The 24839-nt window shown below is 37.8% G+C and overlaps 1 protein-coding gene across 2 annotated transcripts in view; it reads left to right on the top strand.

Annotated features, from left to right (window-relative positions):
- trrap (transformation/transcription domain-associated protein) overlaps window positions 1-3672 on the top strand; it is a 100192-nt gene extending 96520 nt beyond the window's left edge. For both annotated transcript variants that reach the window (XM_067368828.1, XM_067368827.1), the window contains exons 67-70: window positions 435-619; window positions 846-1049; window positions 2086-2280; window positions 2381-3672. In XM_067368828.1, coding sequence (XP_067224929.1) covers window positions 435-619; window positions 846-1049; window positions 2086-2280; window positions 2381-2665 — 869 coding nt within the window. In that variant the 3' untranslated portion in view covers window positions 2666-3672. The remainder of the gene's footprint in view (window positions 1-434; window positions 620-845; window positions 1050-2085; window positions 2281-2380) is intronic.
- Window positions 3673-24839: the final 21167 nt, after the last annotated feature.

Raw genomic sequence — 24839 nt, 5'->3', positions numbered from 1 at the left:
GTCTTTTGCTCCATGATTTTTTAATTACAAAGAAAAGAGGTTGATTTTATGCTGTAATGCAATTAATAATCATTAGGGATGTTTATGTGCATGTTCTATTTTTATCATGAATTAATGCATTTCACTAAAGTGATTTATTAGATGTGTATGAGATGTCCCAGTGGTCATGTGACATGCTTTTCTTTTTACTCCAGAGAGACCCTTACAGGTGTTTGTAGCCTCTCTCAGCTATTGATTTGTCTTGTTTAAAAATTATTACTCTGTAAATGGAATGATTATATAAACAGGTCTGTGAAAACATTTAGAGGTATTTTAGGAGATGTCATGTTTCACGTTAACAGATCAGAGTAACTGCTAAAAATGTATACAATGGGATTTTGAATTGCTTTATGTACCAGTAAAGTACATCCTCTTTAAATCTGTTCTCTTCTCAGTCCCAAGGGTGGTGGCGGTGTCTCCTCAAATGCGGTTAGTGGAGGACAATCCATCGTCTCTGTCTCTGGTGGAAATCTACAAGCAACGTTGTGCTAAGAAGGGCATTGAGCACGACAACCCCATTTCCCGCTTTTATGACCGGCTTGCGACTGTTCAGGCTAGAGGAACCCAAGCCAGCCATCAAGTATGCCATTGATATAATTTTTTATATAATTTATATTAATTAAAAAGGAATGAAAATCTCATGAAATGGCCAAGGACTTGTATATATAAAAATAATAATTACCCTTACTTTTGCTTTTGGAGGAAAATGAACTGGATAAAAATGAACTGAACATTTACCCTAATATGCAGTTAAGTAATAGCTTTTCCATCTTTTCAACCATCATCTTTTTTGTCCATGTTTTAAGGTCCTGCGTGACATTCTAAAGGAGGTCCAGGGCAACATGGTTCCTCGTAGCATGTTGAAAGAATGGGCACTACACACCTTCCCCAACGCCACAGACTACTGGACCTTTCGCAAAATGTTCACCATCCAGCTTGCTCTAATTGGTCTGGCTGAGTTCATGCTGCACCTGAACCGCCTCAACCCAGAGATGCTGCAAATCGCACAGGTACCTGAATGACTTGACGTAATGGAAAGATCTCATACTTGATACTAGCTCTCTTTCATTAAATATACATGTATCCATTAAGTCCAAAGCAGTGCGTTGGGTCATCACACATGCTTCAGTTTTTGTTGGCCACTCTCCAGCTGTCCTCATTGTTTGTTCTGCAACATTTGCGATATAGTATCAGGTCAGTGCAGGTCCGTAGAGTGCATTTGAAAGTCTTTTATTAGAAATGTGCACCAAACAAGCATCTCATCCTATGATTCTTATCTGTAGTTTTCTGACAGGCGGACGAATGGGCGGCTAAGTGGGTATAGTAAGTCCCCTTGCTGCCGGTTCCACTCTACAGATCTCATTAGGCACTGGGAGATTACCACGGCAGGCAGAGCGAACGAGCAGATCTGTCCTGTCTTTGTCTCAGTCTCCCTCTCAATAACACACACAAACCATCATGCATTTCTCTAGTGTATCACTTCCAGAGTATCTCTCTGTTTGACTTCAGATATTGCGTTTGGTCCTGTGCAGGGTCTAAATACTGAGCTGGAATCTTGTATGAACACGTTCTTATTGTGCTTGGAGGAGTTTCATAATATTTGAGTGACATTTCATCATTATTAAACTAATAAAAATATACATTCAGACAATTATAGCATCCATGATCTTATGAAATTTATTGGTGATGACGACGCACTACCTCAAGGGCATCAGAAAGCAAATGGAGATTATTTTTGTTCGTATGCTGAAATGCTGATGCAGACCACAATGGGTGTAAGATCAATACATCCTCACATTTTTGTGGTCGGATGTCTACAATGCTATCCAGTTTTTCCCAGAGTGCTATAGATTAGCTGTTGTCTGATGTTAGTCCCACTTGAGTCCCACACGGCTCCTTTCCCAATTTTGCTTTATTTCTCTGGATGGAAACTAATGACTTGGCGCCACATGATATCTGCTCTCTCAAAGTTAGCCGAAGTCTGCAAGGTCAGATTCTCAGAGATTAATTAGTTAACACCACCCTAATGTGTTGTTCCCTCAACAGGACACTGGAAAACTCAATGTATCATACTTCCGCTTCGATATTAATGATGCCACTGGTGATCTGGATGCCAACCGGCCCGTCCCCTTCAGGCTGACGCCCAACATCTCTGAGTTCCTGACCACCATCGGCGTATCCGGACCCCTCACGGCTTCCATGATAGCGGTAGCACGTTGCTTTGCCCAGCCTAACTTCAAGGTACGCTTTACGACGAACAACAATGATGAAGAACGAGACTCCACACTTTTAGTCTCTAGGGATCTTGACCCACTCTCAATCTGTGTCTCCTCTCAATCAGGTCGATGGCATCTTAAAAGCAGTTCTTCGGGATGAAATCATCGCTTGGCATAAGAAAACGCAGGAGGACACATCCATGCCTCTGTCCCCAGCTGGACAACCTGAGAACATGGACAGTCAGCAGCTGGTGTCTCTGGTCCAGAAAGCTGTGACGGCCATCATGACCCGCCTTCACAACTTGGCCCAGTTTGAGGGTGGTGAGAGTAAAGTAAACACGCTAGTGGCGGCTGCCAACAGCCTGGACAACCTGTGCCGCATGGACCCTGCCTGGCACCCATGGTTGTAGGTTGTGTAAAGAAAGAAATTCTGGCAGATCTCAGAGAAATGCAATACTGTGAAAGAGAATGTCAGAGTGGATGAATTCATCTTGCACAGGTTTAAAAAAACGTCTTGTTTTGAGTTAATGTATTTGGAAGGGGTTATAAAATGCGCAAACTGTAATTTAAAAAAAAGATTATGATATTACCTAAGATCTTTAGTATTCACTGTTATATTCACAGGTAAGAGATACATGCAGCAATTAAAAACAGCTTTGTTTGGTTGGACAAAGACTATTGTGAAACTGATAAACTTCGTAAAGTGCTTTTTTTGAGATTGTCAGCGAAGAGGTGTGATGGTACAAGACAGCCTTTAAGAAAATACTGTTTCCGCAGCCTTTTCCTCGGCTCCACACTGGAAGAGGGTGCAGCAGCCATCCCAGCAGATTTTATGCAACTCCCATCAAGCTCTCCTTTTACGCCTCTGCCATTTCTCTCTGACTGACGGCAGCCTTTTAAATTTAGTTATCTGATTTACATTACCCAACACTCAGAAATGTTCAGCATGTTATGTGTATGTCATAATTTAAAATTGTATGTGGGCATATTTTTTTTTTTTACCTTTGTACATGTAAAAATGACATTGCATCCCTTAATTGCTGTGTACTTTTCTACAGGTTTGTGTAAATTAAAAAGCCGTCATGTGTTACTGTCACACATTCAACCATAGATTATTTTCCCCACAAAATACTCTGGAAAGGCAAAGACTTATGAGCCTTAAGACAGGGATAGCTCTATATTTAGCTCATTCTTAGTTAAGCATAGCACATACGTTTAATTTATCTATTATTACAGCTCAAAGTTTTTGAACTTTGCCTTTTTAGGAGTATCCCAAAGCATTTGTATCTCACCGATACACCTAAAAGCATTTTTGTATACATTCCCCTCTTTTGTAAAGGTACAGAATATTGTGCCAACATATGGATAGTTACCTCTGCAATGTAAATATGCATTTTGTTTTAATAAAATGCTCTTTTTCAAGAAACAAAACAAGCATTGGTGTTTTCATAAGAACGGCAGCCCAAACTGTGCTGTCTGTGGATGTGTAGCCTGACTTCAATGTGATGTGTATCTCTGTGGGTGGTTGATTGAAGGACACTTTCAAAAGAATAACCTTGTCTCTCGCTGATTGTCTGAAGTACAGGAGAGGACCTGAGTGAGAGCACGCCATGAAGTCGTTCGGGTCAGGTCAGATCTCAGCCTGCTTTTCCTTCTTTATTACACCCCGTCAGTATATCTCACCGAGCGCCGTCTTCTCAGAGTTACACATGCTGTCAGCGCTGGCTTCAATCCCATAAACCATTGCTTCACCCTGTATGCTTGCACAGCACAGGTGCTTATCCTTCTTCCTCTGATCTCTCTCCAACCCCTTTCTAACATCAGTCAGGGACCGTGCACTTCCATCTTTGTCCTCCTTTTGAGGTCCTTTGCCACCAAACAGTCCTGGGGGCTGATGTACAACTGCACTGTCTGAACTTGAAAGAGCTGCGATATTTAACTTTGAATGTGAGAGATGTGTCAGGTCCTCACCGTGGTTTGGATGCCCCCCACCCCCTGCTGCATTGCCCATGATGTCTAGACTGATAGGAGGATGTGGTTGACTGATTGATGTAGCCCCCTCGGGAAGCTGTGATTGACAGACACATGGAAGACAAACAAACCACCGTTTCTTGTGGCAGCACAATGAGAGAGAAGAAAATCTTACTTGATGACCTGCTATAATTCAGAGTGACATTCATGAGTGAAAGTTGAATTACTATTATTCCTTCACTGTTATCAACCTTAAAGGTGAGGTATGTCATTTTTGATGTTTAGATATCTTTTATTATCACAGTTGAATTTGCAGACTACAAGTAAAACCTTAAGAGGACGATTTTAATGTTAACACTGGAGCTCTCAAAACACTGCAGGTTTGGCAGGCCAACATCGCAACATTAGGTGTTTATGCCACGCAGCAACCTCCCCCAGTTTCTCCTGAAGCCAATACGGAAGTGACTTAAACTGCAATTCATCGACTGGCCGCTAGGGACAGGCTCCAAAAGAGAGCAGAATCTTATTGAGCCCCATGTTAAAATGCCCAACTTTACAGCAGAAGAAAACATGTTTACAGCCTGGTACAAATTGTAGTTTTGGTCTATACGGCTAAGTTTTCCCTTCATGACAACTGTGAGGGGGGGTAAATAATTTTTTATAACTTATGTTTAAATTATATTAAGCCTTAAAGTTCTGCATAATTAAGGGTGTGGCCACTTGAGTGACAGGTGGAATGCCGCTGCTGTCACTACTAGCCGCTTGTCTGTTGTCAGTCAGCTTATTTCATACAATTATCAAATAATATGGCTTGCTGTGTGGTTAATGGTCGAGACAGATGTACGTCTGTGTACATGTGCAGGCATGCGGAAGATAAACAACACAAGTTGTTGGATCGTCTTGCCATTGGCATTTTGTCCGCCAGATTTACTACAATGACAATAGCTGGAGAATATGCCTCTCAAGACACCACAAAATACGACAGCACTACTTGGATATTATAACTAAAAGTTCTGCACTATTTTGAAAAATTATACTTTGGATGTGGGCTCATTTTTTTGTGAGAGTCCAATGTATATGATGGTATACAGTTTTACAACATAAACACTGCTCAGATTGCATGATTGCATAATTTCTTAAACGATGATGAAGAGCAGATCGTTCAGAAGAAGTGTGATGCAAACAATGGACAATATATCAATATTTCATGGATACAACACTTTTGTTGACAAAAGTGTTTTTCAATGGACGCTCATGGACATTTTACCCAAGTGCGACTGATTGCGATTGGATTCATCTCGCGATTGCTATTTTTTATTACAAAGTTATGAAGTCCCGTTTTGATTTTGCGTGTGACTTGTGCTCTTTTTAATGTCATTTGTAATATATGTGTTGTTTTATATGTAATATGGATTATTTTCTCATCCTATTTTTTTTTTTTTTGAGGAGGCACTGCCTCCCTTGCCTCCTCGGAGGAAACGCCCCCTGATAGATAGCTCCTTAGCCTGAGCTAACTTAGTCACGTCAGGCTAGGCTTTGCCCATTTTCAGTTATCCGGGATTGGCGACGGCCCACTTCAGGCTTGAAAAATGCTCTTCAGAAACCTACGGGTGATTTCACAGACACTACATATTTTTTTTACAGTCTATGGTTTATGCTCACTTTAAAAGTTTTTAAAAATATTTAAAGCAACGATAGAGTTGAAGTAGCGACAAATCTTTTCTTCTGTATTGTGACATTGAGTGAAACAACAGGTTATCAAAAAAAAAAAATTTAGGGCAAGGACTTCCATCAGTTCTGTCCATCAGTTGTTCATTAGATGGAGGCAAATCTGAATGAGACCGTGCAGTCAATTGTAAGAAAGGTACATAGCTTAAGCAGACTAAATAATTGGAGAAGTTCAGCATACGTCACCAAAGGGAAGAAAAAATGACTAATTAAATTATGAGGTCAAAAAATGGACTAACAGACTTGTTTCTGCATTTTTGACATTGGTACTGAAATTACAGTGATGTTTGAGAATAATTTGGGACTAAAAAATTGAACAAAGAATGGAAGCAGTATGTCTGAGATGAAACTATTTAATCATTCATATCTTCATAGGGTGTCTGGTATCATTCCAGCAAAAGCTCTTTTGAGTTGGTTTTACCCAAAGTTATTTGGCAAGTCCAGTTGTTTTTTAATTAAACCAGACTGTTACAGATCCCTTTAGTGTGAAATCAAAATATCCAAATAAATGGACGTTGAAGTGTCTTACCGATTGTGACCTTGCTTCCCATTATGAGCTGACAGCTGCAGGCTTACGATAAAATGTGTGGGTACTAAACGCTAAGCTGACATGAGCAAATGTGTCCGGAGGATGTGTCACCTATAAACCACAAACATTACTTCTTTTTTCAGACCCTAGACAAATTACAGCGTCCTGTGTGAGTCTTATCTGCAATCTTACCGAGCGTGCCTTGAACCGAAGAAAATGTCATTTAACGCCTCTACACAGGATTTGAATTGGGATTGTTTTTGCTGAATAGCAGATTTCTCATACAGTTGAGCAACCATTATATTCTGCTGTTACAAATTAATGGCAAAAGTTTTCAAGGTGATGCTCTGTGGTGCATTACCAAGTAAAAGTCATTTGAAGGAGCGCCACATGCTAGTACTGGGAACAGTTGAGCTGATCAGGAAAGGTTTTGCACCTGCCTCTTTGGAGGACCCCGCTTGAAAGATGTCCAAAAAACAGGATATAAAGTTGTAAATACAAGGGGACCTCTGGTAAACTTTGGTCTATCTAAATCATGGGTGTCCAATCCTGTTTCTGGAGGGACACCTTCCTGCAGAGTTCAGCTTCAACCTGCTCCAAAACATCTGCCTATGAGTTTCCAGTAACCCTGAAGACCTTGACTAGCTGGTTCAGATGTGTTTAACTAGGATTCAGACTAGGTGGCCTTCCAGGGGCAGGATTGGATACCCTTGAAATAGATAGATCATTAGGATTCTCCTTGAATTTGCAACTTTATATCTTCTTTGGACATCTTTCAAAATGGGTCCTCCAAAAAGGCATCGCAGGACCATAACCTGTCGTTGATTAGCTTGGCTGTTTTCGGTACTAGCACATGGCACTCCTTCAAATAACTTTTTCTTGGTAATGAACCAACAGTGCATCACCTTGAAATTATACATCTCCATGGGCTTGTTTCTGGGTTTCAGGCCTCTCATCTTAAAGCCCCTGGCAATCAGAGGCCCTGAGCATTTTTGCCCCATTACTCTTGTCCATAATCTGTCCTTAGCTTATTTAGTCAAGGTATTAGCATTTGAGTGCCCTGCAGTAAAATTCATTATGAACCAATTCATATCCTGAACCAATAATCACTGATTTCATTGACTGGCAGGTTGGAGAGTGTCATTTTGTTTGTTGAGATTAAAAGACACATTCTCTGAAATGAACCTCTGCTGAAGTATTAGCTTCATTACCTGAACTTTCCCAGTGCTCCTCCCGAGATCATTCTCTGCAGTTCCTCTGTCTTCGGATGCTTGTCAGAAACACTTCACGTCCTAAACCAATTAACCAAGCTCTTCTCGGAGTGCCCTGATCTCCTGACAGGATGGGAGGAGAGGCTGTTGTGCGTCTGACAGGATCTCTCCCCGCTTCTCCTCCCAGTTCGCTGATTTAATTTGTTTGGTAATATGAGGATTGGCGTGTTCAGCCCAGATTCACTGCAAAGTGAAATTGGACAAGGGCATTGGAGCTTTAACATGTAAAACTGTCTCACCTTGACAGCTGGCTGAGTGGACTGGGGATTGCCTGCGGAGATACCTGAAAGGACCACACACAATTCAGTCTCCATCGTAGGGGTTTAGGGGACATCATGATGAAGGGGAAAACCTATGTTTGTTAAAGGGCAGAATAGAGACACTGTAAATCTCTTGATCATTTCAGTGGCTGAGCAGTGAACTTTTCTCGAATTGTCCAAAACACGGTTACGGGGTTACTTGTCCATCATCCCATAGGTAAACAAAATGGAAACTTGTTTACTGTATTTTACTTATCTCACTTTCTATTCCATAAATGTGTTTAGATGGAGAAACGCTGACACTGCAGATACAGAAGATAATCAACTTACTCTGTCCAAATGTCAGTGAACATTACTTGGGTTGAATCCAGCCCGTCAGGTCCTCTGCTCTTCATCATAGATCACACAACTTTGACTGACACTAATGGATTCCTGTGGGAATTTGCAGAATGCTGAGTATTTAAAGTTAATGTGTGGACATTTTTGTGTTTAAATACTTTCTCCTGCCCCAGCTGAAAATTCAGAGACAAGTGATCCAGTGGAAATTTTATTTCCCCAGATAGTGTAAACACTGTGGCACAATTTTTTTTTTTTTTTTTTTTAACAGCTGTTTGTTTGAGCATCCTAACCAGCCCAGCAACACTGACTCAAACAATGGTGTAAGTTTGGGACAGGGCTATCTTTTAGATTGACCAATGGCAGATGGGTTAAGTATTCGGCAAATCTGTTTAAAAACAGTCATTGTTTTTATTTTGTTTGGTGTTAGAGGCACATAAATTACACACTTGAATTGAAAACACCCTATAAATTAGCTTAATGAGTGCAGATTTTTTTTTTTTTTCTATTCAAACAGGAAGTTTGGGCGAGGCATATCAAGGGGCTTGTCCATTTGTTAAAATATCTAATTGCTACTTGCTAGTCAATGGTATCTCATTCTAGAGAATATTTAATTGGATGAAAATCTGTGAAGTGCAGGATGAGTCATCAATATTCTTGGTCTGTTTTCCTGGAAGAGAAAGACTGTTTTAAATGCATGTAGGCCTATCTGCTGAAATTGATTCTGTCAATGTTTAGAAGTACAGTAGCATATAGATTACCTTGAAGTGAACACACATTGATCAAAAAGCACATATATTCATATAGTAACCTATACACTCTAAAAAAATGCTGGGTTAAAAACAACCCAAGATGGGTTGGAAATGGACAAACCCAGCAAGTGGGTTGTTTTAACCCAACAGTTTGCCCAACCTGCTGGGTAGTTTTATTTAACTCAACTATTGTTTAAAAATTACCGTATTGCTTGCTTAAAATTAACCCAAAGAATGTTGGAAATTAACATTTTTTATTATTATGTTTAATTAATGAACAATTTAACAAACGATAATTATACAATAAACTTTTTTTAAATTGCTTATTAATAAATGTTCACCTTTTGATTATTGTTGTTGCCTCTAGTAATTATGTGTCTGATTTTTAATTTCCAACCTATTTTGAGTGCATTTTAAGCCATCCATATAGTAATTTTTAAACAATATTTGGGTTCAATAAAACATTTAATCTAACCACTGGGTTAAAACAACCTAGTCATTTTCATCCTAATCAGTTTGTCCATTTTTTTTAACACAGCATTTTTAGAGTGTATATGAAGAGCTGATAAGGTAAGTAACAAGAATCAGCACACAAATGTTTTTAGTGTTGTTATAATGTCGTATATATGCAATGCAAATGAAACTGAAATGACTGAATAAAATGATAATATCCAGCTGGTGTGTTAATTAGATAAAGTACATTAAACCGTGCACTGCCATGTTCTTTTGCCCTGCAGTACTGCAGACATTATTCCCAGACTCTCTGCCTAGCTGTCCTGAGAGACCGACACCAGGAGCATCTTAAGTCCGGCTCATTTCCACCTCCACTGAAGGGAGACGGCTCCTTAAGGTGTGTGTATGAGGTGTAGCCCTCAGGGAAGATAGCTGATCTCAGCCAATCACAGCTTCCTGCAGATAGGCATGATCCTTTTGGGGACTCAGTTTGGAGACTTGCTTTATTTTTAATGCTTAGGTCAGAGAATATAGTTAATAGGTGTTCAAAATTACTACTATTCAGTCTGCCATATATTCGTAATATCCAATATAATTGCTTTATTCATACTAAAATCATAACCATTTTGTGAACAGGCCCACATTAAATCTGTATGTGCAGAATCCACACAAAGTTCTGAGAATACCCATCATTTAAAATGTTCTACATGTCCAATTTGATTGTTTAAAGCTAACAAAAAAAGTGTACTTTCAGCTTCATTTAACACATTTTACCATTTTAAATCAATTTTAATCCACAGATTTTCCACACAAATCAATGCTGAAAATCTGAAAAAAAGAAAGAAAAAAACCCCTACAGATTCCATCTGGGCCTACTTATGATTTTTGCTGTATGAGTTTGGTTTGATGTTCATCTGAAATTCTAATATTATTCAGAATGGCTTATCTTTAGTAGATTTCCAAACCAGATATTTAATTTGGTTTGCTATGATGAAATCCTGTTCTATTTTCTCTTAATGTTTTATGCTAAACACAGCTCTGGATGGGGCCAAATGGCTCTTTTCTGACATCCTGCTGTATCAGCAGCACAGCAACGTGTCGTCTCCCAACCGACTGACGCTTTGGTATCCTGGGATTACAGTCTTAATGAAACATTCCCTGCACCATTTCTCTTTATGGCCTATAATGATTATTAAACAGGGCCGTGGCACTATCAGGAAAGCACAATAAAAGCTAATGATGTAGTCAATGCTTTAGCCAAGCTTCATCAAAATACCTGATATTTCTGCATTGGGAATCCCTGATTAAATATTTAATTACAGATTTCATACCTCAATTCACTGAGGTACTGTTTGTAATTGCTCTGGTGAGGTTATTTATAGTATTTCAGAGATGCACTTGTTCAGTGTGGTTGCTTGTACTTTGATTGCTCCGGTTGGGTATATGTTTTTGTGTAATTAATCATGTAAAAATATTTTAAAGGCCTGCCTAGTTTTTTCTGAATAAACCATTTCGTCATGCAGACAAATTATTCAAATTATGGTACAATACACAGCCGTATTGTATGCTCTGTTAGTGTCTATGCACAAAGAAGGCCTCGATTTATCCTGCTATTTGATTTCCATAAAACAAACATCACACTACATCATAGCAGCACTTGCTGATTTCTCCATATGCATAAACCATTAGCTTCCATTACAAGCAATGTGTTCAAGCTAATGAGCAAAGCATCGCTCCCTAGAGAGAAAAACAAACAAAAGGAAAATCAACTAAATCTAGTTTACAAAGCAAATCCTCCTCCTGCTCTTTACAATCTGACAGACGTGGCTCTATACTGCCAACATTTGTATATAACGGGATCATGAGTTCAGTGGTCTCAGATGTGATTTTAGAGGCTGTTGTTTAATAGTGTTTGACTCTATAAAGCTTATGTATGATATTTGATGGATGAAATTCTCTAAATGAGAAAACTTTGAAAAACCTGTTGTCCACAATCTACTACATGCCTTCTGCTGTCTGACAGTTCTTAATTTTTTAGCAAGTAAAAGGCCTTTAGTAAAGTTTTAAAATGCATCCCTCTTCAGGTCGCAGTACAGGTATCTTTTTGCTGTGAAATCTTTAAGGATTTTTTATAAAGTAAATGTAATAATAGCTTTTACGTTGTAACGAGTATTATAAAACGGTTAGTTCCTGTCCTTGACACGGCTATGACCGCTTCAACCAATGGTTCTCTGTATCACTACACAACACCCTTAGCAACCACTCTTAGCAACGTAAACTGTTTGTTCCAAATTGATATTGTTCATTGAAGCTTACTGCATTACGTAGAACAGTATTGTGAGAAAAAGATCGAATGAGCGAGTTTATTACCTGCATTCAGATTAAGCATTTTCCTTCGGTCAGTCATAATAAAAAAAGTTTAAACGTCTGCAATATCTTGTCCTTTTAACAGTTAAGGGGTTTTCCTGTGACTGACAGGCTGCGTTCCAGTTCGGTTTTAGACACGCACTCGCCAACTTCCCTAAACACTTCCCCTCGGGGGAATCCCTGCCGCCATTTTGAAGTGCGTTCCACTTCGTGAAGTGGACCAGGGAAGTTTATATGGACAGACCCTCGCTCCCTCGATTTTGACTGAGTCTACTTCAGGCAGCTCCATAACCCACAATGCAACACGATTGTGACGTTACCGCATATCGCTTTTAATTTACCCCACCACAAACAACTCTGATATATTAATTATTTTTTAAACATTTTAAGCACACATATATACATATTAATGCTGTATTAAACAATTTTGTAAGGGGAAAAAAATAAATAATAAATCAGCATTGCAGATTCCAAGTGATCAAGGGCTTAGGACGTTCCAGTTCAGCCCATACAGAGGTTCCGCCAGAAGTGGGCACTCGTGCAATGTAAGCAATGACGTACATCCGAGTCAACGAGACCGAGTGAAGTTAGCGAGGGAAGGGCATTTAAAAACCGAACTGGAACGCAGCCTTACGGTGCGTTCCAAACGGGATATATCGCCCTCCGAAGAGCACTTCGGAGTGAAAATAATCATGGCCGCCATATTGAAGGGTCGTTCCAAAAAAAAGTGCTCAAAACTGGCCACTTCAAAGGGCCCTTCGGAATGAAGGATTTCGAAGGGAACAACTGATGGACACTTCGGGGCCCCATGATCCTTTGCACAGGGAAGTTGTTTGACGTCACAGAATGGGTACAGGAGGTTAGGAGTTCGATTTTAACTATAAAGGTATGTATAATATTTACATTATTATGGTCAAAATGACATTGTACTTCAAAAAACAAAACAAAAAAAACTTTACAGCTCATTTATCAGTCCATTCAAATGTTTCAAATACATAGATACAATATAGCCTACATGCGGTAAACCTAAAATAAATAAATAAATAAATAATAACGTTAAACAAAAGGCGCAGCTTGCACAATTTATCATCCTTGATTGTCTCGTTAAGATGACGCAGAAGTGCGTTCCAAAAGAACAGGTTTTTTTACCCCTACACCCTTCATCCCTTCGAAGCTCTCACTCCGGAGGGTAAACCCTCTGAAGGGATTAGGGCATAGGGATGAGCCCTTCCGAATGGAACGCAGGGCTAGTCAAAGCACTTGTCATTTGCGTCTTGTTCCGTGTTCACAACAATTCAGTCTTTTCAATATAAAAGTCTTCGCTACTGAGTGACACACTCATAAACACAGTCTTTGCCGCCATCTAATGTCGTAATAATGTAACTTCTGTTACTGTTCACAGTGAGGGACTATTTTTTCGGTGGAAGGAAGGCTGTTAGTGATTTTACTTCATGAAAGTTGCATTGATACAGATTTTTTGGCATTATTATTAGCTTCGCGTCCTGCCTAACAACGCCCTTCAGCCGTGACTTATTCACGACAAAGCACAGCCTCGTAATGCCTTATTGCTTACATATTTCAGGACAAACATTTACATTACAAGATTATCAGAATTTAATCTTACCTTTCATCCAACGTTTTTATATAAATAAATGCATCTGCACCAAATTGCACATTTTTGCTCAATTTTTGCCTCTTAATAAAACAGTTTTTTTTCTTCAGTGTATTGTCACTATGAGCCATAAAAGCATATATGGTATGAATATGATACAAAAACACATATGCATAACTTTTTTAGAAATATATTGTCTAAAAGTTCAATAAACTTGTCAATAAAAAATGAACAAAAAAGTTCAATACAAAAAGTGTCAGGGTTAATAATTCAGGTGGCTTAAAATAATGTTTATGCTATCTTAAACTGTGAAATTGCTAATAAAAAGTCCTCAGCTGTTACAGAACACAATGTCATATCAAATTCTGTATTATTTTTTATAACCATTTGCCTTGTGATTGATTAGCGCATATGATTATTATGTTCAATAGAGCAGAGGGAACAATAGAGCATACGTGAATGCATAAAAAATTGGTGAATCTCTTTCCTGTGCTCCGTTTGAATTGGAAAGTACGTCTGCTTCTATTTTCATCAGCAGGCTAATGTAATGTCATGACTAATATTATCCCCATTGACATGACAGGCACAATTTATTTCTTAATACTCTCAGAGGGAAGCTAGCTCAGCGGTGCTTTTCCATCTCACTGATAGCCATCAAACTGCGGCCCTCATTTCAAACAGGGCTCAGCCGTCGCACTGCTATGAGAAAAGGAGGCCTTTCATTCACACTATTTCTCTCTTCTGTCTGTCCACCCGATCGCCTGGAGAAAAGTCAAACAACACCATTTAACTCTGTTGTCCATTACAGCGGCATGATCTATTAACAAGAAGGCAGATGCATCCCAATGACAAGTTCCAAATGTTATAGGATTCAGACTGATCATGATCCTGAATTACCTCTGTGGCCAAGTAGTGATTATTGCATGTTCCAACACCTCATACAGCTATGAGTCTTATATAATGACTTCTTTTTTTGCATCATGATGATGATTATAATCAATACATTTAGTAGATCAGTGCTAATTTAAAAAGATCTACACAAAGTGTGAAGAGTCTAAATGGTGTATATTCACATGAGATGAAGACTGTACTTAATCATTTTCTAATAAACGTGGTTTTATATGCAGTTTTTATATGCATTTTTTTTTTTATATAAATTAAAGTTAATTCATGTGTCAGTTTTTTCATGTCTCAAAAAAAGAGGAAAGAAACCAAATACAATTCTATGCTGTATTTTTACATTAACAATGTAATTAATGTTCTATTTATTAAACCAAGTATAAATGTCATCAAGTTTTTAAGCATTTTTACATTTATTCCAAAATAATAACTCAAGGCAATAACAATTTAAACAACCTATTTGGTCACACTTTAGTTTAGGGTCCAATTCTCACTTTTGTCTCAAACTCCTGATTACTGTTTATTAATAGTTAGTGGGTAGTTGTTAAATCTAGGTATTGGGTAGGATGAAGGGATCTAGAATATAGTTGTGCAGAATAAAGCATTAATATGTGCTCTATAAGTAATAATAAACAGCCAATATCCTAGTAATATGCATGTCTAATAAGTAACTAGTTAATATTGAGAATTGGACCCTAAACTAAACATGGAGATGTACCTTTAATTTCACCAAGCTGATTGCTCACTAAATCCCTCCCCAATCATTATATTTGCAGTCCATTTTCAAATTTCTAAATAGGTGAGTTGTTTACATACTTTTTAATTAATCTTTCCATTAACGGCATCATTTATTCATTCAGAATGATTCACGGACGCGGAACACGCACGAAAACAAGAGGCAGGATTTATCGCATGAGCCAATCATAACCAATTATTTCCAATCGTAGCGCGATGGAGGCATTACCTCCTCTCACGTGACTTTCTCCCATTCATTCTCAATTACCCCCCATCAAACCCGCCATATGCTTTAGGGGGTCTGTTAAAAAGTCAATGGGCTCCGAGGAGGCAAGAGAGTGCCTCCTGCTGTAACTTTACCTGCTGGTGTCACTGTTGAACAGTGTTACTTTAGAAAAATGAGTTATTTATACAAAATTTTAATGTTTTTTTTTTTTTTTTTTTTTGTACAATGGATTATTTTCTCATCCAGTTTTTTTGAGGAGGCACTGCCCCCCTCAATATTATATAATTATTCCTGCAGTACTGGAGGCAGTGAGTTTCAGAACCGCATTTCTAGGACCCTAGGGTTTTTTGTTGTTGTTGTTGTTTTTGTGACAGCACTACCTAGCCAATTCTACTCCATCAGAGGGGACCAAATTAAAACTTCAAACAAATAGATGCAAAGACTAGACACATGGAAATTATTCTTTTTTTTATTATTATTATTATTATCTTTCAACCTTATTTTTAACGTAAGAACATGCATGGCCATTTTAAACTTGTGTTGTGGATTTTGGTGTCAGCGGTCTAAAGTTATTATTTAGCTGTGCAAAAACAGTTTGTTTTGCTGCTGGATGTTGTAAACTGGTATTTTTTTTTAAACAAATTTGGTTAAATATTTCAAGCGGGTTACCAACAAGTATGTTTGTTGGTTAGAGCAATATATCAATTAAATTTTTACAATTAAACAAAATCATTTCTGAAAAATAATAATAAAATTACAAAACTGAATAGGAAGTGCTATAAAACAGTATAAACTGGGAAAAAAAATGCAGTCCTAAAACTGCATTGAAGGAATACCCTACTCGCCTCATTGGAGGAAACACCCCCAATACACACAATTCTGACTGGTTGGAAGGTGTGCGTTCAAACTGTGTAATGCACAGCTAGTTCCATTCAGTTCAATCACCGTTCTGTATAAATGCACTGCCTACATTGAAGCACACATCACTCCTACACAGAGTTCAGAGATCAAGGCCACATAACTCTTTCAGGACAACAGAACAATGCCCTACGACTTATTAGTAAATTAGCTTTGTTACTATCACTATAGTATAAACGATCACGACATTATATTTTTCAGGAGCAAGTTGGTAAAGTCATGTTTTTCATTGCTGAGAGAGAAACTGCACATGTGATGCAGATGCAGGTAATTAATTTCAAATATTAGAATTCATTAAAAAATATATAATCTCACTACTTCATCTCTGAATTTAAAGAGTACAGATTGCTATATCAAATTTTTACTAATGCAAATTTTGAAACATCAATAACCGCTTTAAAGGTGCGGTAGGTGATTTCTGAGAAACTCTGTTAAAAGTGGATTGGAACAAGCACCACAACCAACTTGTAGCCAATCAGCAGTACGGGGCGTATATGCTCATAATGAGGGAGGAGAGAGAGTGAGCAAGAGGGAGATTTGAAGAAAGACTGCAGAAAAAGAGATGATGAGAGACAAGTAGAAAAGGAAAAAGAAGGGTCAGGCAAGAGCTTTTGGACCCATGTTAATATTATAATTATAATTATAATATTATAGCGGGAAGGCCTGCAAATGGATGGCAAGGTTGCTTTGTTTGTGCTCCAGACGTGAGTAACACGTTTTACATGTTTATGTTTTTTGAACTCATGCGCAACTGCACTCCAGCTAACGATTTTAAAGAGGCAGCGTTCACCTTTATATGGTGGCCGAGATTTGTCATCTAAAGGTAAAGGTACGGTGGCCGAGAGAGCTCAACGCGCTGCAAATAAAGAAAACATCTTCATTAGTTTGACAACACATGCGCTGCAAACTGCTTTGTCAAACTGATGAAGATGTTTTCTTCATTTGCAGTGCGTTGAGCTCTCTCGGCCACCGTACCTTTACCTTTAGATGACAAATCTAGATTTTATATTCAATATTGATTTAAACAGAATGTTGAACTAATTTATGTATGTAACGCAAGTACATTATAAGTAACTGTCATTAAATTTCCTAAAAATGAACCGTAATCTATTACTTTACTTTTTCAGTGGATAAGTAACGTAATTACAGTAACGCGTTACACCCAACACTGCTGGCGACTTACAATGAACTCTTGCTTGTACTCTTGTGTACGTATGTTCATTTTCATTTCATGTTATTTCACTTTATTTTTCACAAAGCATTATTCTGTTTTGCTTTGCTTCAGCTATGGTAAAGAGACATCTACTCTTGCATGCAACATGTTCTCAAACCAATACACCTATATAGGTAATTTGTCACTTCCCTGAAATTCAACCCATAGGAGCGTTTGCTAAAGTTGCGCCCCTATCGACTTTCATTTTAATGCATTGTTCCCTTTTATCTGCATCATATTTTGGGTTTTGTGTAGCTCAAATGGTAGAGCATTGCAATAACAATATGCAGTCATGTGATCATGCGATCATGGGTTCGATCCCAGGGAACTCATGTTTTTACATAAAATGTATATGCACAATGAATCACTAAGGGTAGGGTTAGGGGTGGGGTGGATGTAGTTTTGAATAAAGAAAGTTTTGTTAAATGGAAATAGGACAAATGGTGTAAAAAGTCCACACATTGCATTTAAATGAACATTTTGATTGGTAACGACAGTCATACGTCATTTCATGATGACAGACATAACATGACACTGTCATTATTTTTATGCCAGCTAGAGGGCGCATGACGCAAAACGTAAAAATATTAAGTCGTAATAAGGTGCTTGAAAAACAGGAGGACAGTCTGCTTGCATTGTGTGTTCTTGAATTTTGGGGGTGGAGCAATAAGGGAGGGGTGTTTTTGTTTTTGAGTTGATTTCAAAGAATAAAAAATCATATAATTTAACCATATAGTTTATATTAAATTAAATTAAATTTAAATTTAATTTATATTTTTATATATTTTTTTTATTATATTTTAAATTTAATTTAAAATATAATATATTCAATCATATAATTTAATATATACTGATCTATATAGTTTTGGCTGTCTTTGTGAAGCCAATCATTCTCTTCTTTACCAGTTCTCTTCTTTAGAGACCCATCAAATGGTGGCATTTATAGATAAACCTTTAAACATATTCGGGTCTTTATCGACCCGGATCTATATTTAACACAGAAGAATCTCTACCTGTTGTGATAACATAAAACTCCTCTGATATTAGAGTAACAATAACAAAAGAATAAAATAAACCATATTTTGTTACCTTTTGGAGCTTGAAAGGGCTCAGTTTGACCAGATGTTTTATGCCATCATCCCTATCCTCGTCAGAACTCATTTCCCAGTAAATTCAGCAAATAATAGGCTAGTTGTATGTTTGAGGTCACGAATATGAGCCCATTCGCGATCTCAAATGTATTCTCAAAACTATATGTTTTCAACATCTTCAAAATCAATATTTCAATCGCTAACAGCTTCACTAGATCCATTCAGTAACAGTTAGTCATATTTGATTGCGTTTAGTACTTGCTCTGTAGTAAATCGCTGAGCCATTTTGTTTTTCTTATTATTTCACTTTCTGTCTGAATGAGTCATCACTTCAGCATTGTGTATCAAACATTGCCACCTTGTGGAATAAAGGTGAATTGTACTTATTCCGTCATCTAAGATTCAATTATTGTTGTGAAGAAAAAATACTTTTAGGATTTTTTTCTTGTTATATTCTTTATAATGAATTGATTGAGGAATACTAAGGAGGTTGATGTCTAACGAGGAGGAGGGTAGTGAATAATGTCCCGGGTCACTAAAGACCCAAGGTATGCATTTAGGAGTTAAAGAACCAATACCCAATGATTACATAAAAACAAATATTTGGTAAAACAGATAATCATATCCCACCACCCACCCCACTTTTTAACTATCCCTTTAACATCTGCAATAAAACCAAATTCAGTCCCACACAGTCCTATGCTGAGGCAGGCACTTTGAAGAGTGGTAGGGCTAAGAGCTTAAGAGAGATAAAGAAGACCCATCAAGTCTGCTGTGCTCTGTCACATGGGTTGTTCTGAAACTTCATTCCATCAAGAGTGCTGTTCTAATGCTAATTAGTTGGTATAATTGCTTTTCAGTTCTTCAGCTGTGATTATCACCTGAGTTGTGTTCTTACTGATTTGTCTTAGTCTTAGCAGACAAAAGATTACATTTGAAATTTGCCCTTCAGTTTTCATCAACAAGCAAGTAATTCAAGTCCTTCAATGGTGTTCAGTATTATTTTGTCCTAGGAATAAAAGGAAAAACTCACCAATTGTTACCAGGCACAAAAAGTAATTCTCATCAAAGCACACTTGCCAATGCCTTCAGTGTGGCTTTTTTTCATAGACGGCCAACAGCGTGTAAATGTCTGCAGCGTCATGATTAATGGACTAAATGCCCTTACTGTATCCTTCACTGTGGCTACTGTACCCTTACCAGTCCTGTTCCCTAGGGAGACAACATCCAATAATGTACACATTGATTGGAAAGCACACAGGAAAGGACCGTGCAGCTGGGCTGAAGCAGACTGATGACTAATATTAGATCCTAATTGTAAATTTACACAAAAGTGGATGTAAAGGATTTGATGCTTTTTTTTAGCATAAGCCATTAATATTCATTATGTTCCAGAGATGCTTTTTCTCAGCAAACACCACAATTTATGCATACATTAAAATATAGGGTAGAATATACAGTATATACTGTAGTAATCAAGACTACCCAAATACATTTTCAAAAGAGACCGTGTGCAATACAAATCACTACTGTGGGCAATCTGCTCAAAAATGAACTTCACACTATAAGCTACATGGAAAAGGTACTCTATCTTGCTACATTTATGCTAAATAGTTTTTTTTTTGTGATATATTAAAAATAATAAGCTGTAATTATAAAAAAAAGAGGTGTAAAACAAACTTATCCATTTGTTGTGTATATGTTTGTTGAGGAGAAATAAATAATGTGACATTACATGACCACATTCTATCAAGACAAAGCACCTGTAACAGGACAACATAAAGCAGTATTTAAAAAAAATGCTGCAGGGATGACTTGTTTTTGTAGACAAAACCCAGAAACAAGTTAGCATTTGAGCCATTCCTGTTCTGTTGTCTGCTTTCAAGTCAAGGGTTTTTTTTGGTTGCGTGAAATAATGTCTGTGGTTAATACAAGCTCAAGACATTTTCATGTTTTATTCCATTAGAATTCATAAAAGTTATCCTAATGAAGAAAATGTGTAAGAATCATAAACTTTTGTTGACACAGAGCTTATTTTCTGCAATAATCCAAAAGCCAATGTAAAAATCCTATTGGGTTTTTGTCAAGTTATGTTAGCTTGTGAAACCAGGTTGACCCACACTAGATGATTTTCAAATCTTAACCGATTTAACGGTGGGAGACCACAGACTTAAGGTCAGTTTCAACCAATTTTTAGAATTATATCCTCCGAAAGCACACACTAAAGATTTGTCCACCTGTCGATTGTAGTAACATTGTCACAGTGAGACAAGATCTCATGGAGACTCACAAGATCAAACGTGACTTGAGAATAAAAACAAATGGAGGATGACCGACATCATCAGCTGGTTCTCCTGGCGTGAATTTTGTTAAGAAAAAACAAAGGAGAAAAAAAATTGGGTGGTCTTTCTCAGTACTCCACTTTCTTGGCATGCTCGCTCTCACTGGCTATCATGGGTATCATGACAGAGGCATTCACGTTCAAGAGTCTTAAATATTAAACATGTTAGATAATTAAGATTTGGGATTGTGAGGGCTCTGATGCAAACAGGAGCAGTAAAATAATCGTAATGATACCACAAAATTGAGGATTTTTTTTCGACAAAATGTCATTTGCAAGAAGTTTCGAATCGGGCCATACCCACCATCATTGGGGGTTGCAAATCGGTTCTGGCTTAAAATCTTAAAGTGTGTGGCCAGTCTAATGGCATCAGTTGAGTTGCTTTACTCCCATTCACAACTTAGGAATCTCTTCATTAGTAGTATACTTTCGCCTACTATTTTATGAACACTGTTATGGCCATAGGCCTACTATTCTTTTGACATACTGTATTTCACCTACAGTATATTAGGCAGTACAGGCATATTCAAATGCAGGGTATTATTTTGAAAATTCAGATTGGTGGAAAAGAACCATTTCAAAAGAGTTATTTATTCGCAAAACAAACACCACTTGATCAGATTCTAAACAACCAACAGAGAATATGGATAAAATATTTTTTAATGCTGAAATATAGTCAGGAAAAATTTTAAGTTGTAGCCTTTCTCAATAATACCAAGCTACAAACCCGATTCCAAAAAAGTTGGGACACTGTACGAATTGTGAATAAAAAAGGAATGTAATAATTTACAAATCTCATAAACTTATATTTTATTCACAATAGAATAAAGATAACATATCAAATGTTGAAAGTGAGACATTTTGAAATGTCATGCCAAATATTGGCTCAGTTTGGATTTCATGAAAGCTACACATTCCAAAAAAGTTGGGACAGGTAGCAATAAGAAGCCGGAAAAGTTAAATGTACATTTAAGGAACAGCTGGAGGACCAATTTGCAACTTATTAGGTCAATTGGCAACATGATTGGGTGTAAAAAGAGCCTCTCAGAGTGACAGTGTCTCTCAGAAGTCAAGATGTGCAGAGGATCACCAATTCCCCTAATGCTGTGGCGAAAAATAGTGGAGCAATATCAGAAAGGAGTTTCTCAGAGAAAAATTGCAAAGAGTTTGAAGTTATCATCATCTACAGTGCATAATATCATCCAAAGATTCAGAGAATCTGGAACAATCTCTGTGCGTAAGGGTCAAGGCCGGAAAACCATACTGGATGCCCGTGATCTTCGGGCCCTTAGACGGCACTGCATCACATACAGGAATGCTACTGTAATGGAAATCACAACATGGGCTCAGGAATACTTCCAGAAAACATTGTCGGTGAACACAATCCACCGTGCCATTCGCCGTTGCCGGCTAAAACTCTATAGGTCAAAAAAGAAGCCATATCTAAACATGATCCAGAGGTGCAGGCGTTTTCTCTGGATTAAGGCTCATTTAAAATGGACAGTGGCAAAGTGGAAAACTGTTCTGTGGTCAGATTAATCAAAATTTGAAGTTCTTTTTGGAAAACTGGGACGCCATGTCATCCGGACTAAAGAGGACATGGACAACCCAAGTTGTTATCAGCACTCAGTTCAGAAGCCTGCATCTCTGATGGTATGGGGTTGCATGAGTGCTTGTGGCATGGGCAGCTTACACACCTGGAAAGGCACCATCAATGCTGAAATGTATATCCAAGTTCTAGAACAACATATACTCCCTTCCAGACGTTGTCTCTTTCAGGGAAGACCTTGCATTTTCCAACATGACAATGCCAGACCACATACTGCATCAATTACAACATCATGGCTGCGTAGAAGAAGGATCCGGGTACTGAAATGGCCAGACTGCAATCCATATCTTTCACCCATAGAAAACATTTGGCGCATCATAAAGAGGAAGATGCAACAAAGAAGACCTAAGACAGTTGAGAAACTAGAAGCCTGTATTAGACAAGTATTGGACAACATTCCTATTCATAAACTTGAGCAACTTGTCTCCTCAGTCCCCAGACGTTTGCAGACTGTTATAAAAAGAAGAGGGGATGCCACACAGTGGTAAACATGGCCTTGTCCCAACTTTTTTGAGATGTGTTGATGCCATGAAATTTAAAATCAACTTATTTTTCCCTTAAAATGATACATTTTCTCAGTTTAAACATTTGATATGTCATGTATGTTGTATTCTGAATAAAATATTGAAATTTGAAACTTCCACATCATTGCATTCTGTTTTTATTCACAATTTGTACAGTGTCCCAACTTTTTTGGAATCGGGGTTGTACATATAAAATAAAATATCTTTGCCGCTGAAACTCTACATAATTAAAAAAATAGCTACATTGCCACCTCACTACTGAGAAATGTAAATAATCATTGAAGGCCCGTTCACACCAATGTTAACTATAGCTACAAATCTTTTGTAACTGTTATAATTCCATGAGAATAGGGAAGCCCACAACTCAACTATAACGATAATGCCACAGAGAAACGTTATCGTTAGAATCACTTTCAGAATGTTTTTTTTTCCCCAGCTGATGAACAACAAAAAAAATGACAGCCAGTCAGAATTCCCAGATTTTAAACAGCTCAAGCATTTAAAGTAGCAGGTGAAATATCTGCAGCGTGTACTTATAATAAACAGAGCATTATCGTTCGTCGATGTGGATGATAATATAGTTAGCATTATAGTTATCTTTATAGTTGTTGTTCATGATGTGAAAGAGCTTTAAGGGCTGTGTAAATCCATTAGGCAAGAAAGCAAGCTACTTTTCAAAATATTTGGCAAAACTGACTTGTGTACGGACTCCAACGCATTCATCAAGAAAGATATGAAGCACATTCATCTGTTAGATGTTTTACATAGCACTGCTATTCTACCTGCCCATATATCCTGCTGGATGTTCTCCTCACATACTTTACAAAGGTCAGGCCCTCCATATGCCTTATTGTGACAAGAAATGAAGATTAAAAGAAGAAGAGAGATTGAAGCTCTTAATATGTACAGTGTGCTCTTGCCTCAGAGGGTCAGAGCCATATAATCATCCGCAATAACATTCTTATCTACCTAGAACTGTAGTTACACTAGACACTGGGAACAATTGTCAAATTAATCAAGGTGTCAGGTTATGGTAGGACAAATAACCTCATTCGGTGTGTATGTGATTGGTAGATTGTACCTGGACTCTCTACTGTAGCTATAATTAAAAGCAGTAATACAGTTGTCAATGTCAATAAATCAATTCTCCCTCTCTGCAGGAAACAAGAGGAATGGCCTTGTCCCTGACTTTTAGTAGTAAACATATCTTTTAATTCAGTTCTCATGAGAGATCTGCTCTTAACATAACCTGAGCTAAAATAGCTGAAAAAACCTCACTAATTGCTAAATATCCTGTTTTTCTGTCATGCGAGCCCATGCTTTGGCTGACCTTGGTTTAGCCCTGACAAATGCAGCTAAAAACTCACTCATACTGTAGCTTTTTATACTTGATTTAAAGCATTTATAGAGGCTGGCTATCTGCTGTATAATCTCATTTAGAGTGAAAACAGAGATAATATTGAAAACTTTCCTCCCTGCAAATTGGGCAAAAAATGATGATAGCATAATTTTTAGGAGTCTGAAACTGTCAAGGTAAGCCATAAATTTTCCATCTGCTTCTGCCGTCGCAGTGTCTCATTTAAATGAACACACTTGACACACCCTGGCAATTGAGACAAATGAACAGCACAGACATTGAAAGTATGCAAGCGTGTTTGTGAAATGCACAAGTACAGGCGTAGAGAGTTTCTTTACTGTTTTCCCAAGGTCCTCTGCGAGTGGGTGGTAAATTGACAGCCTGTAGTAAT

This window comes from Chanodichthys erythropterus, chromosome 19, assembly GCF_024489055.1.
Source record: "Chanodichthys erythropterus isolate Z2021 chromosome 19, ASM2448905v1, whole genome shotgun sequence".
Classification (NCBI taxonomy): Eukaryota; Metazoa; Chordata; class Actinopteri; order Cypriniformes; family Xenocyprididae; genus Chanodichthys; species Chanodichthys erythropterus.
Note: the sequence above shows the minus strand (reverse complement) of the source record. Positions and strands in the feature narration are given on the sequence as shown.